The sequence below is a fragment of the Cyprinus carpio genome, chromosome A14 (assembly GCF_018340385.1).
Source record: "Cyprinus carpio isolate SPL01 chromosome A14, ASM1834038v1, whole genome shotgun sequence".
Lineage (NCBI taxonomy): Eukaryota > Metazoa > Chordata > Actinopteri > Cypriniformes > Cyprinidae > Cyprinus > Cyprinus carpio.
Window position 1 is genome coordinate 27,431,444 of NC_056585.1, and position 15,907 is coordinate 27,447,350.

The window sequence follows — 15,907 nt, forward strand, 5'->3', positions numbered from 1 at the left end:
TTAGCTTACTTTAAATTGACACACCTTGGCTCCATTAATATTTAATTTAAAAAAATTAAATACATTTTTCAATCATCATACACTTTAAAAGCAGAGAAAAATATATTCTGTGCTTAATATATATAACATATGCAAAATACTGATATTACAATGACAAGACAACCTGTTTGCTGAATTTTTGTTTTTTATTTTACATTTTTCATGTGGGATTTTTTATTTATTTTTCCCCCCCTTTACATTTTTTTTGTGAAACCAAAGCCAGCCTGACCAAATTACACAGACATAAATTATATAAATAGTCATGTGACACACATTCTCATCTATTACTTTCTTAATACACACAATATCAAGTTGCCCACAGTTAAGGCAACTTATTTTCTGGACATCAAGAAGAGAGAGGTTGCCCACGAGACAACCGTCTGCAATTCCCAGGTTTTAAAAAAACAATGTAAAAGTGTTCTGATAAGACAATAGAACTACACTTTTTTTTATATATATTCTGTCCAGAACTAGAAGTGTTAAAATCCTGCCATTCTTGTTTAAGGAATAGAAAGTGCGAGACAAGACCACCAACCTAAAGAACAGAACTTAAAATAACAAAACAGCTCATCAAAAAAGAAAAACATCCTTCAAGCCAATTAAATACCCCAACTATTATACAGAAAAAGAAAAAAAATGTGTTTAAGTAAACAACTAAATATATTCCAAGCATAACTGAATCAGATAAAAAAAAGGTAATGTTAAGCAAAACATTGCCGTGGATTATCTGAAACGTGGTCGAGTCATTAATCATCTTCATTATAAGAATGGCCAGTGCAAAAAAAACAAAAACAGGTCAGTGTTTTACAAAGCAATGCATCACAAAAAAATTCACCAGCTCAATGAATCTTATCGACAGGTGCATTTGGTGGCGATCATCTCCTCGTACTCCTTGTAAGCAATGGAGCCGTCGTTCTCGATGGTCAGAACACTTAACGGATTGTATTCTGAAGGCACACATGAAGGTCTAGGCACAGACGAGTCGAGCTTCTCGTAAATGATGTTCTGAACCATCGTGTGCACCGGAGACCCGTAAATATATCCCACAACCCTCGGACAAGATCCCTTACAGTACCTCGGGTTGTATCTGTGAGGCGCTATGATCCAGTGGTCTAGCTTGAGCTGAGTGAAGCTCACTTTGAAGTCGTGCAGGTCACAGTCATCCGTGGGGAAGTCGTACATGGGGACGAGTTTGGGCATGCTGGTTTCTGGCGAACTGGTGCTCTTTAGAGTGCCTCGTCTCTTTCGTGAAACTGAATCCCACCAGATAGACTTTCCATCCCAGTGGTTTGACGTCAAGAGACGGAGATCTGTGGCTCTTCTCTGGAACGCGACCTCGCTGGTGTCATTGAGGTACAGAAGAAGAGACGGAGATCTGTGGGTTAACTCCACTGGGCTCTTGTGAACCCAGCCTCCAGGTCTGGGGATCATGTCTTCAACACATGTCAGGTTTATCAGCAGATGGATGTCTTTCTTATGGGCTTGAATGAGAGGATGGAGGAAGGAGGTCACGTCGAGCTCCACCCAGCGGCGGCGGACCCTTCTCTCGGTGTGGACGCGGAAGCTGAGAAGAGGGACCGAGTGCTGCGCGCCGGGATGCGGAGAACACATCTGATCCTTCGAGGGCTTCTGCTCTTTCACGTCGAGATAGCAGAGCGATGTGAAGGAGGCGACGTGGTTGTGGTCAAAAGAGTAAAGCAGGACCGACTTCAGCAGCTGCTCCTGAGACCTCACTCGAGTCAGACTGTAGGAGATATCCTGCATGTAGAGCTCTGCCGAGATAACACATAGCACTATTGAGGAACACATCCTTTGCTTGACCTCAGTTATCTGAGTTTGTGTGAACGACTTGAATGCAAACTAATATTAAATATTTGATTATTGAAATATTGTGATTACGTGTCAACTAAGCTTAAATTTTTGATTTAGTAAAAAATTATTACAATATAAAGAAATGAAATAAAAAAACCAAAATATTAAATGTCATGGATGTATATTTGGGTTAAAATGATTTGAAAAATGGCAGCATTGTTTTTATATTATTTTTTACACAGAGATTGGTAGGTCTATTGATAACATATGTTGATGTTATCAATATTTGCTGCATTATATGCCAATGGTGACGGTTCAAAAATGGGGAAAAAACACTTTTCATGTTCATTCTCCAAAGTGTGCATGGCTGTAACTCAAAAAGTATTAAATGTATCTTAATGCCCTTTTAGATTTTGGATCATGAACTTTCCTTTTGGCATCTTAATTTTTAAGGCCCCACATTGTTCAGTCCCCGAGATCTCAAAGCAGCTCCATGTCCAGACTGTTGAATAATATCCATTTTCAGTGGTATAAAAACCAAATGTTGGTCACTTTGTATACAACTGATATTTATTGTATTTATAGGAGAATAATAATGTTGAAACTACAATTATAGGTCGTTTCTCTAAATATCAAAACAATTGCACAGAACATATCTTTCTGAGAGTTAATAATGCACAGAAATGGTAAAATCGAGGCACAAAAAATCTCTAAAAATACCCTTCTCAAAATACTACACACAACACCCACATTTTATAGTTCACAACATTCACATACACCAAAAAAAAACCACCCAACACTGTCCAAAAAAGTAAAAATCCCATGCACTTTCTCCAGAAAGACACCGATTCATCACAATGAAAAAGTGTATAAAACTTCTAAAACATAAACGGCATGTAACTTTGTGATGATGTGACAGCAGTATACAAGCCAGTATGATTTCAACTTCATTTTTCTAAAAATGTGTGCATAACCACTGAAGAACAACACTACCCACAATCCTTAAAGGTTAGTTCACACAAAAATGAACATTTGGTCACCATTACTCATGTTGTTCCAAACCCGTGAGACTTTCGCTCATCATTTATATCGAAACCTCAGAGATTTCCGTCCACCAAAACATGATGCTTCAAAATTATTATAAAGACACTGTAAAATACATTAATTAGAAGAGAAGGGAATAACAACTTGTGAGTTTGGAATGACAAGCAAATTATGACAGTTTTCATTTTGGGTGAACTATCCCTTTAAGCACACAGAACTTTGGATCCACCAATCAGAGAAAGCCTTGTGATTATAGAAAGCGGTCTATTATTGAATCAGTCTCCCTACAAAATGTTGCTAATTGTACATATTTGAATATTTTGCAACAAATATAAAATATTGTGCACTTATGTTAATTACGTAGTTCAATGCCTCATAAAAAAAAAGTGTGTACTTCTCAGCTTTCCAAATATGTTTTTGCTTCAAACAAAGGTAATAATATCTTGGAGTTGAGGCTTAGAACTCTTTATTAAAGTTTTTTAAAAATCCACATAGAATAAGATAAATGGGAAAAGTGTCAAATTATCATCATAAACTTTTTTTTTCCTTTATGCATTTTCAATATATTTTGCCTAAAGCATATAATACTCATTAACAATGTTTTTGGAACAGCAATAGGCCTCTCACACTTTCAATCATGCTGTTGCTACTTAATAGCATACATAAATATATGAATGCCATTTATAACATGCTGCTGATGTTAGCTATTAAAGCTCAGTATGTGAAATATTTTAGGAAATTTGTTAAGTTGGTATTCCACGAATAGGCAATAAATAACTTGCATAAAGTGAACAGATGAGTAAATTTCAGAGAGAATTCAGTAGCAACACAAATCAATGTTATGTGTCTAAAGCAACCGCATGCATAACATCTCTCAGATTCTCATGATAGAGTAAATAGAAGTAGTATACCTCGGTTTTGCTCGAGACACTCCTCTCGAGGCGTGATCAGGCGGGCAGTGTTGTACAGGTGAGAGGCCTCGTGACTCCTGTCCGGTTTGGATGATAGTTTGTACAGTCTCTTCATGTAGCGCACGTATCTGGAGTCAGGTTTGGCTCGTGCTGTGAAATCTCCCCATGGGTTCTGCTCCGACAAAGCCTTCAGCAAAGAGCTCAGGATGTTCCCATGGTGCAGGGAGACGTCGGGCTCGACAGACTCGTTTTCAAAGCTGTAGCATGATGTAAACGACAGGCGGATAAGCGCGAGAACCATAAAGGATGTGAGTAGGGAGCAGCGCGCGCTACATTTAAAAAGCGGCGTCGCCATAATAAATACAGTCCGGAGAAGACTTCACAGTCTCCGACCAAATCACACTTCCGTCGCCCTCACCTTACAGACAGGTGTGCGCAATCAGGACGAGCTGTTTTTTGGGGTGGGGGCAGAAAAGCCGATGTAGGTGTCCACAAAATGTTAATATATTTTGGTTTTACGCGTTTCAAAGAACGCGACATTTCTTTTAGATTCAGGGCTTCGGCCGTCCATGAATTGAGTTTAAAGCCTTTTAAATATTTAAAAAGTGTTTTTAAAGATGGATAATATTGGTGTTCTTTGGTTACATCACCATTTAGTGAACATAGAGGTGAACTTTGGTTTAGATGTTCCCGTGGTGCCATGCAACTTTTAACCTGGAAAACTAGCGATTTATTAAGAAATGTTCTTCTGAAGCATTTCTTTAATGTTTAAAAAATAAAATAAAAAAATAATCGGAATACTGATTGGAAAGATTAACTATTGTTTAAATAGCAAAATTGTGTTTCCTGATGGCAGCGTCTACCAGGAAGTGACATCACTGTGGGAAAACAACAGCATAAATATATATGCAATTTGAATGAATTTAGCAACATCACCTCAAATTGCCAACTTTTATTAAAAATGATTGACTTCCAGTCGCTTTTTCAAATTGCCTTTATTAAATTGTTCATCTTGTTTACTCTGACCCAACAAATATGGTTTTTCTTGGGTTCTGTTGGGTCAGTGTACATACATTTTTACACATGAACGTGGTCAGTGTGTTATGTGTGAAATATCAGTGCATCTGTTGTAGAGAGCCTCCATTTGGCATGATAAACAGCATGTAAACACTATTTAATGGCCAAAAACGATAACTACAGTGATCATATTAGGGTCCACGCCAACACACAACAACATTCTGTTTATTATAAGCACACATTTATGTCCACTGCCACTTAAAATACCTGCTCTATTTAAAGTTTAGTGGATTCTGATTGGCTGTCAGTGTTTTTATCATACATTAGCTGGGGATAAAAAAGTGATTCCAGATGCTTGGAGGATAATAAAACCATCTGATATTGTTCCTCTGTGTCATTATCATTAGCTATCCTCAATTAGAATGATTAACAAAACCTTATTGGTTTGAACGGCTACTTAAAGTTCTGTTTATGAACATTCTAAATCCAACTGCATTCCGATGAAACTTTAGAATGTTGAGAGTGACATCATTCGGAATGTTACATCTGTTGTTTGTTTGACGAAAAATCCAAGAAAACAATGCAATCTGTGCCTCATTTGATGACTTTACCGTTTTATCTGAGAGGGTTCCTGTGGAGCTGTCAATAAATTATAATTCCCTTGCCAAATAAGCTTTTCAACATTTGTATTTTTAGCAACCTATCTAGATTATAAGCATTTAGTCCATGACCCTCGCATTGAATTGAGGCGGTTTATTGTTGAGGGTGACCGTGGGATCCTGCATAGAAACATCCAAACAATGACCCTAAAAACTAGACAGGAAAACACAAAGAACTATTATTTTGCTTTCTCTAACTCAGATACTAACTGCCTACAGACAGATGATGCTGAGAACACAAAATCAAGAATTCACAACTCATTTAACAACATTTATTTACATGAACTTCAATATTACTACAGTAATCAAATAATTAATGCTTAAAGCATGCTAGTCTTGTCAGAATGTGCAGCTTAAGTGCTCAAATCTGGCTCAGGATAGTTTCACGTTCAACAGTGAACCGCTCTGAACCCAAAGGATATACTTTCTGAAACGACCTTCACCTCGCTGGAGCTCTAACTGAGAGGCGAGGGCACTTGCATCATTCCAGATCACTGCACATCAGTCAAAAGGCTCTGAATGCAGTTATGTTAAGCTCGAATGCCCATGAAATCACGCCTGAATCACTGCCTGACTGTGACAAAGGCCTCTTTATATTTTCCAGGCTGTTTCTAACATTGATAAATTCCTAGTTAAAACTGGGTTTATTCTTAAGCATTAGATCAGTAAAGTAGTTATATGTATAAAGTTTGACCTTGGCTTATTTAAAAATAAAAGAGCGGCGCTAGAGTTTATCTCTTCAGTATTACACAGACATCGCATCAAGCATAAAATGAGCCCAAGGACGACACGCTACACCCCACACAGAGGCCTCTCTCTCCATTCATTCAGTGCCATGAGTGTTTCTCTGGGCTTTATTCACAGCACAGCAATCAGATAAGAAAGATGACAGAGTTACTGTTTGAGGCCAATCAGAAAATGCTCACACAAGTCACATGGTGACATTATTTTTTAAGACAATGAAGCCTATTGTCCCCTAAATTTGCATCACAAAGGATTCAGTTTAATTTTTTTTTATTCCTTATACTCTCAATGAAGATTCAGAGTAGATTAAAAATATTGTAATAACAGCTTTTCCATTCTATTCTTCATAAATTAAGGGCAGAACAATTAGTAACATGAAACACTTCACAAATACTCACCCAATCTGAGATGTGGATGAGTTTGTTTCTTCATCAGATTTGGAGAAATGTAGCATAGCATCAGTATCTCAGCAATGGATGCTCTGCAGTGAATGGGTGCCGTCAGAATGAGAGTCCAAACAGTTGATAAAAACATCACAGTAATCCTCAAGTAATCCACACCACTCCAGTAGATGTGTTGTCTGAATCAGGACATACAAAGCTGTGTGTTTCTAAGAAACAAAAATGAAGTGAAGTGACATGTTGCTTCTTGCTAAAATACATCCATAATATTGTTTCTCCAGTAGATGTGTTGTCTGAATCAGGAGAGAAATAAGCAGAAGTCAAGCACTTTTTACAAGCCAAAACAGTTTTAAACAAATATGTGGGGGGATTTTGATGTGAGAGAACAACAGGAAATTCACTTTTTCACTGGAGGAAGCGTTTTTATGAATTATGAAATCATATTTTATACGGAAGTGACAATTAAAATATATTAATGATGGATTTGTTTCTTTTGTCTTCAGATGTTAACTGATGGACTGGAGTGGTGTGGATTACTTGTGGATTATTGTGATGTTTTTATCAGCTGTTTGGACTCTCATTCTGACGGCACCCATTCACTGCAGAGCATCCATTGATGAGACACCGATGCAATGCTACATTTCTACAAATCTGATGAGTCGGAGCACATTTTAAGTGTATTAAATTATTAAAACAGTATTAAATGTTTACATTTTAATACATTTTTGTGCAAACTATTCCTGTAAAGTAATTTGTTTGTTCGTTTTGCATTTACGGCATGAGAATTTTTGAGGAAAATTTGTTTTGAGGAAAAATACACAAGTCAATTTTATTTCTGGACAAGTTCTTCAGCCTTTCAGCTGTGTTAACTTGTTACTTATTAACTTAAATATAATAATCAGTAGATGCAAGGCTGTTACTGTACAATCACAGATTAAATTAATAACACATTATATTAAACTAGTAATACAAGTCTGTGTGTTATCTCTCAGCTGGGATATTACTGTAACAGTTTGCGATTAAGTGCGACGCTCTTTCTGGGGTCTTCACGATCATCTCTGATGAAGTGGAAGCTCGGTCGACGTCTGTATTTCTTTTTATGTCCAGCGACGTGGGGCTGGAATAGTTTACTGAGGGTGTTGAATCCTTTAGGGAGGTCTGAGAGATTCTGTGCATCCTTCTGCAGGCTGTGAGGGTCTCCGAGCATCTTTCTGATTTCAGTGGACACGTCTGGACTGAGATAACGGTAGGGTTTTTTGCCACTGTTATCCCGTATGTTAGTGTTGGCACCATATTCACACACCAGCAGTGATAACACACGTTCACGGCTGTGAATGGCGGCTATGTGGAGCGCTGTGTATCCGTCGTAAGACTTGGCATTCACATCGACCCCTGCGCCTCTCTGTCTGGAAACATCAATGACTTTACACACCATTTCACAGTTTCCGCTTTTGGCAGCCCAATGCAGGATCGTGAATCCAGACATGAAGTTCGGCTTCTCCGCCAGCCGAGGGTCTTGCAGCAGGAGGCCGCAGATCTGATGCCAGCTTCCCGTTGCTGCTTTCACAAGCCACTCATGCTCCATCGATCCCAGAGGCACTCCATCCGAGTCTTTAGCAGGTTTGGTGAGCTTGTGACACCATTTCACCTGCGCAAAACCTTCTCCAGCAACACATCTCTGATACGCTTTGACTTTCACAGTTCTCTCCACGGTTGCAAGAAGTGGTTCAGCATCGCCTTCTAGTGTTTTTAGGCTTCTTATCCCCTTTTCCTCACGCCGCAGCTCATATGCTGGAGATTTTATGGCCACAAGAGCAAAAACAGCCCCTGTTTCGCCACTTCTAGCATCGCTTGTCACGCTGAGCACTCTTGCTGTGGTTGCATTGCAGTCAGATGGTCTTCCAGGATGAACAAACTCAGCACCATAGTCACTTATACTGCTATTGCGCACAGTTTGCGGGGGGCAGTGGCAGTGATTGTTATTAAGAGCATCCACACTCTGTGTTTCGCAGGAAGATTCGGTGAAGCTGGTGTTTTCTCTCTGGTACTTCTTCTTCACAGCCACGTACTTCACATCCTCGACTTGTCTGACCACGGCGACGCTGTTGACCAGGCGTTTGAACAGCTCTCGGTTCTGTTTCTTTTCCGCGGGGTCGCTGGAGTTTATAAGTCCTTTGAAGTTGCTCACGAGCTCCGAGTTCTTCACTTTCCCCCCGCGCTCCAGTAAAAACGTCAGGATCAGGTCCTGAGTCAAAGCCATGTCCCTGCCGCTTTGTTGCTGTTGTTTTTCTTTATTAGTTGCGTGAGATGTTTCGACAACAACCTGCTGTTTCCGGTTATCCTCTGAAATCCGCGTGCCTCCCTCTTTATCCGAGACCAGCACGTGAACGCGCGGCGAATAAAGGATGCGGATGCGCGTGCACGGCGGAGGGTAGCGGAGTTCACGCGCAGCGCATTGTCCCCAGAGACAGAAAAGTTTTGTAAGTGTGCATTTCGTCCGCATCTCTTCGTGATTTATGAACCTCTAAACAAACGTGTCTAATAACACAGTAAATCAATAAATAAATAATTTCTCTCCGTGCACGTTTGAATGCCATCTAAGTTTTTTTTTTTTTTCGCTCTGGTTCTAATATCAACAGGGGCGGACTTACCTATTAGATAAAGGTAGGCGACTGCCTTGGGACCCCAAAAGCCAAGGGCCCCCTAAAATGCTTTTCATACACGAGATGCGCATTAAGCGCGGACACGCGAACGGTTACTGTTTAGTGTTTATTACCTTCTGCGTGCCCGAGCTGAACGTGCTTCTTGTGTATCCTGCTTGTAGCAAATGAAAATATGATGCATCTGAAGCTGACTGGCGCACGAGCGCGAGGTCTCTCTTTCCCAGCGCGCGCGCACACTTCTGTCTCTGCGTCTGCTCTGTTCAGCGCGCTGAAAAAAAAACACATAAAAAAAAACACATATTACTTACCTAACTAATACTACATGCAAGTACAACCGAAATCACAGCACAGCTATTGTCTTTATCTTATGTGTGTAGTAGCCTGTTTGATTTTATCAGAGGACGGCACGATTATAAATCAGTTAACTATGGTTTCACTAATAATAAACATGTATTAGCTACATAAAGCATCCATATTTGTCCATGCACATGAAAACCATATTAAAAAAACGAATCCCATCTTTAAACAAACACTACTCATCATAAAAAATAACAACTTTAACCAACTTCCACAAAAATGCTTTACAGGTAAAAATGTTACAGGTAAAAACAGGTCATCTACAAGAAACAGTGGTTAAGATATTTCAGAGCAAGATATTTTCATTTGAGACAGCTCATAAACATGATATGGTGTGCATTTTGTGGACAAGAAGAAACAGTGGAACATGTTATAGCTTCTGTACTGTGAGAAATATGAGAAATTTATGAAAAAAATAATGCAATTTACACCGAGATATATTATGAATGCTATAGTTTTATTTTTCAGTACCCTAAAATAACTAATTTGTGGGAGAAATATATATATATATATATATATATATATATATTCAAACAGGAAATAATTATATAAAAACCTGAATATATAGTTCAATATATAAATGTAAATCTGAATATGTGCTTATAAGTCTGAATATATAGAAGTAAATCTGAATATATAATTGTAAATTGTGAATATATAATATAAATTCAACATCAATAAATATTTAAATTTAAACCTCATAATACAAAATATACTTATTAAAAACTCTAAATACATATTAATAATTTACATTAACAACTTCATTATATAAACACATTATATATATAAAACATATATGTATAAGGTGTATGTGTGTGGACACAGAAGAACTCCATTCCAGTGGAACATGCTATAGATTAGGTAGTCTACTCTGTACTCAGAAACATGAGAATTACGAGACAGCTGAATTTAGAAGGTAATTCAAGTAGTGCAAAATGTAGAAAAAGTATAATGCCTTAGTAAATTAAAAGTAAAGTTTAAAATGTAGAGACTCATTAGTCTGGGAACATCTTTAGCAAGACAAGATATTTTAAATGACACTTTACAGAAGTTATATAGCATAAAGCACTTAGGCGTAAAGGTGAGTTTTTTGTGGGTTCCAGCCCATGTCGGAGTTAAGGGGAATGAGGAAGCTGACAAACTGGCAAAGGAGTCGTTAAAAGATCCTGAGATCAGAATAAGAGTACAGATGAGTAAAGCTGAAATTAAGGGGCTGATTGGGACTGAAGTGAAAAAGAGGTGGATACGGGACAATGAAATAAGTCAAGTCAAGTCACTTTTATTTATATAGCGCTTTAAACAAAAAAGATTGCATCAAAGCAACTGAGGAAATAAGAGGAAGACATCTGTATAGTAGGGGGTGGAAAGAACAACTGTTAATAACAGGAAAGGGGATGTGATAATGACAAGATTGGGCATACAACACTAAATCAGAGTTTATATAAAATATTTAAACATGAAACTGGTACTTGTGAAAAATGTGGATATCCAGAAACAGTAAATCATATATTACTAGACTGTAAAGCATGCAATACAGAAAGACTTGAATTAGTTCAGGCACTAAAGGATATAGGGGTGTAAGAAATTATTCACTTAAGGAAATATATATGTTTGTTTATTTGGTATTTGGTCTGTGTTTATGAAAAAATATTATTACAATTACTACAAATACACCAAATATATTAAAACAATTATTAAAACAAACATTTTTCAAAAAAATATTATTATTATTATTATTATTGCACCAAGTATATTCAACCAAGTATTCAACCATACTTGGTGCAACAATAAATAAATAAATAAATAAATAAACAAAAATAATAATAATAATAATAATAATACTCCTATCCAGTAGGTGGTGGACAATGCACCTTTAGTTGGTTTGCCAACCGCCATTAAAACAGAAGAAGAAGGAGAAGAAGAGAAGGCTTGTTTTAATATTTCGGGGGACGTGCCTCAGTTAACTAGTCCAGAAATCACAGCGTGCAACGCTTGAAGAAATCGCAATTCACGTTCGGTATTATTGAACACCAGCCCCTTTAAAGGTAAGATGAGTTCAGAAAACCCGGTGTCAGGTGTTGCTAAATCGTTACCTACGCTTGTAAGATTATTTAGTGCGATTGCATCAGGTTATGTCTGGAGAAAACACATGAGAAAATAAAACAGGACAGATACAAATAATGATAGATTCGCCTGCTGAAGTCACGGCAAATGCAGCACACTTAATTAATGCATTTCTATGTGACAGTAACGCATTGAATGGTTTTTAAAATTAATAAGTAATAACAAACTATGGAGTTTGTAGTAATAATAATAATAATAAATAAATAAACATGCTTTTAACTGGTCCAGTTTGGCACTCACATGTTGTATTGTGACCTATTAATATTGCAATGATATTAATTATGACTCTATTTTTGTTTTATAGGTTTAACAGTGTGAAATCACAATCTTTCCAAACACCTCCTGGACACTTAAATGGCCGGCTACGTTCACACTTGGGGTGTTTTAGAAGGTAACTACTGTTTGACTTCAGTTTCTGAACATGACTAAGTAGAAAAGAGATTGATGAATGAATGTAGCATTCATAGAGTTGTGGTGATGGTGCAAAAGAAAGTGAAAGTGCAGCAGTTGTGCTTCAGATTTACTGATCAGATGAATAGCTTGAGTGCATGTGCATTGGTTTTATTTTACAGAAGATGGATGGGTGAGGCAGAGGGTCCAATCGATGGATGCAAATGTGTTTTTTAGGAGAGCTGATCAGCCTTGGAGGCCGCGTGTTCTCTCTGTTCCTGCAAGCGCTGCTGTGAGTGTGAGATACGGCAGACAGACGAGGAGAACCACAGATGAGTTTGATATTCTGCTCGAAAAGCGGGTAAGACGAACTAAGAGCAGGGAATCGTTTTTATACTCCCATTCATTGTGGAGCGTCATGAGAATTAATGTCCTTCTCTCCGAACATCTGTGTTCAGATGAAGAGGATGTGTAAGGGCAGACCAGCCTCACAGACACAGCGCTTCTCCATGAGCTTAAGCTTCGTCTGGAGCCATGAAGAGTGTGACGCAGACGCAGAGAGGAGGAGACACTAGAGGCTAACGTACCATGCAGCTTCTTCAGCTTCCGTTTCCCGAAACGCTTTCTAACAAGTATACTGATGACACTTTTTATCTGCTTTCAAGTTGTCGAGAAGAAAATTGCATATACATGGATATATGACTCTAAAGCTCTAGACATTTAAAGGTGCTGTCGTTTTTCGACCGTCATAAAGCATGAAAATACCGTATGTCTGCAGATATTTAGGAAACATGCTAAGCTCACATAATTGTTTTTCTGGAAAACAACACTACAGCTTCTGCTTTGAAATGTGCGTTCCGTGTCAGAATGTCTGTTTTTGTTTTGGTCTGTGTGACTCCGCCCACTGCCACTTTACCCAATAGGGTTGCCAGTTGGTGGAAAACACAGCGTATTGTGAGCGAACTGAGTCGGATACACATCAAAAAAAACAATAAGAACAGAAAAATTAAACACACATAAAAAAAACCAATAAATCAAATCACTGGCTTACAGGCTTGTCACCTTCCGTTGTCAAATGCGCTCGTTCTGTTGCATGTCCTCCAATCTGGCAACCCACGTGTGTGTTGAGTCTGAAGGGGAGAGACAGGAGAAACTCTCTCCCCAGTATTTTGAATTTGACCTGCTGAACCCATTTCAACCACCAGCTGTCAATATTACATACTGCACCTTTAACTCAACGTATTTGTTTTAGATTTTTACATTTTTGGTGTAATATCTTCATTAAGGTTCGTCTACAACCTTAAAAAGGGTTTTTAAAGGGTTAGATATTCTAAGAATAGTGTTAATAAAATATATTTTTTATGTACCTTTTAATGTTTTTTTCATTGCAATATGAATAAAAATGTATTAATCTGAATGTTTGATATTTGTACAGTCAAAAGTACAGCTGTAGCACAACATTTTAACAGCGAGCCGAGTTTTCTCTCCATTCATTGTGTCTGTTTCACAAATATATATACATATATAATAATAAAGCTGTTTACTTCTGTACACTGTTTACTTGTTCTATCTAGTGCACTAGAAACAGCTAGGCCTGCTCACCATCATAATGATCAACTAACTGTCTGATGTACCTGCTGATTTAGAAAACAAATCTCATTATGTATAATTACTGAATAACTATGAGCTATAAAAAAAAAAAACTATAAAAAACAGCCTCACTGTTGTGACGAGTGTAACAAACAATCAGAGGTGGACAGTAACAGAGTACATTTACTTGAGTACTCTACTTAAGTACACTTTTTGGGTATCTGTGAGTATTTTTTTTATGTAACTTATGAGTTCACTACATTTAAAAGATAAATATTGTTCTTTTCACTCCACTACATTTCTATCGAGGTCTTTGAAGTAGAAAGTCGTTACTATGAAGCAGCTTTGAAAGTAGGGGGTGGTTTTTTTCTTCTCTAAAACGTGACTTGTTTTTCCTTTTTTAATCTTTTTTTTTATTTTATTTTGTTTAGACGGTCTATCAGTAATCACTCTTGTTACGTGAAGTGATTTCCCAGCATTTTTTGAACACTGACCAGTTGCAAATGTGATATTTATTTACAATTCAGTAAGTTAATATTGTGGGTTATATGAAGACACAATATTGCCTAATTTTGCAAAATTGTGTAAACCAAAATATTACCTATAAAGCTATAAGAATAATGGTTTTACTATAGTACATTTTTTTTTATTTTTTTTTTATTTTATTTTTTTAATATAACCACAGTTTTACTACAGATACCATGTTTAAACTATGGTTAGTGTAACAAAACCATGGTTCATTTGTGGTTACCATGATTTAACTATAGTAACCATGTTTATTTTATTTTTATTATTAATTATTATTATTTTTTGAGTAAAACCATGGTTAATTGTCAAAAGGGATGTGTTGCCATGTTAACAAAAAAAATAAATAAAAAGTTATAAATTTACACCTTAAGAGGACACATAGGATGAATATGGAGATACAGTTTTACTGCTTTAGGATTAGTTTCCATATTCAACTTCAAGTAAAGAAAAGATGCATCTCTACACTAAACTGACAACAAACAGTACACCTTTTTTTTTATGCATGCAAAATTTTACTGAAATGCTGATTATGTGACAGCACTTTCAGAAATACAAAATTACCAGAATGCTAATCTGATTATTGTTTAAACATTGTAGGCAAGTGCATATTTTTACGTATAAATCACTGAAAAAAGTATGTCATGAATGCATGTTGGCTTATTGAAAAGTGGCCGTTTATTTAAAGAACATGATGCTAAACTATAATAAGAATTATCCCAAAACACATTTAGTAAAACAAGTGTATAAATCACAATTTCGGGATGTTTACATTGTCATTTCAATTTGAACACATTTGGCAAAAACAAGCAACAACGAATCATTACTTACTAACGAGTGCACTTGTTTCGTTTGAAGATGCATGGCTGAATTGACGATAAATAATACAGTAACAAAACTACTTCTGGATGATTTTTAAAAATATATATATTGGATAATAATAATGTTTAGTAATGTTTAAAAAGCTTTGAATGTATTAGTAACCTGATTCAGGTCATGCTGTGACATGTTGAAAATATGCATGTATCTATTCAGTGCATTAATGCACAAACTCTCAGTTCACTCTGAAATAAAGTGAAGAAAAAAAAACATTTAAAAGCAAAGTTGACAAGGTAATGCACATTTAAATAAAGCAAAGGCAGCTCAAGTGATGCAAACAGTTTGCTGAACGATAAAATGAATATGAATAAAACATCTTAAAGAGACTTATAATGGTTTAGCGTTAATGTCATCATTTCTGAACGCTGCTTTCTTTGGAATGCACTGTATCTCAGCACTCGGAGAATATAAGAACATAGGGTTCATTCGTTCCCCACATTCCTTCATGTCCCCAAAAAATATCCTATAAATAAAAGACGTAATAAATATTCACTTAAATCATTATCATAAAACACAATCACTTTTAAACTGATTTCAAGTTGTTTTGTAGTTGACTTTCCTTTCCTGGATTGTCGTTCTTAAAGTGACAGTGCACCCAAAAATCTAAATCCTGCCAATCAAGTTTTTCTAAATCTGTAAGAGTTTCTTTCTTCTGCTGAACACAGTAGAATACATCTTGAATAATGTTGCTAATCAAACAGTTTCTGGTCCCTATCGACAAAATAACTAAACACAATAAGGTACAGCCTTTT

The 15,907-nt window shown here is 36.8% G+C and overlaps 2 protein-coding genes across 2 annotated transcripts; both read right to left on the bottom strand.

Moving 5' to 3' along the window:
• Positions 1 to 166: 166 nt before the first annotated feature.
• On the bottom strand, positions 167 to 4,390 carry LOC109050448 (growth/differentiation factor 9-like). The gene is made up of 2 exons (XM_019068059.2): positions 3,807 to 4,390; positions 167 to 1,811 (listed from the first exon to the last, which is right to left on the bottom strand). The coding sequence occupies exons 1-2, from the start codon at positions 4,159 to 4,161 to the stop codon at positions 889 to 891; spliced, it is 1,278 nt and encodes a 425-aa protein (XP_018923604.2). The 5' UTR covers positions 4,162 to 4,390; the 3' UTR covers positions 167 to 888.
• Positions 4,391 to 7,277: 2,887 nt separating this feature from the next.
• Positions 7,278 to 9,145, bottom strand: LOC109050447. The gene has a single exon (XM_019068057.2). It carries the CDS (start codon positions 9,128 to 9,130, stop codon positions 7,628 to 7,630), a length of 1,503 nt encoding a protein of 500 aa, XP_018923602.2. The 5' UTR covers positions 9,131 to 9,145; the 3' UTR covers positions 7,278 to 7,627.
• Between the last annotated feature and the right edge of the window lie 6,762 nt (positions 9,146 to 15,907).

What these genes read in the sequence shown, in the direction of transcription:
- LOC109050448 (XM_019068059.2), bottom strand. Translation starts at nt 4,161, where the DNA reads ATGGCGACGCCGCTTTTTAAATGTAGCGCGCGCTGCTCCCTACTCACA. An exon ending in GTGTCTCGAGCAAAACCGAG is followed by an intron (nt 1,812 to 3,806) that starts GTATACTACTTC and finishes TTATCTCGGCAG; the next exon opens with AGCTCTACATGCAGGATATC.
- LOC109050447 (XM_019068057.2), bottom strand. Translation starts at nt 9,130, where the DNA reads ATGCGGACGAAATGCACACTTACAAAACTTTTCTGTCTCTGGGGACAA.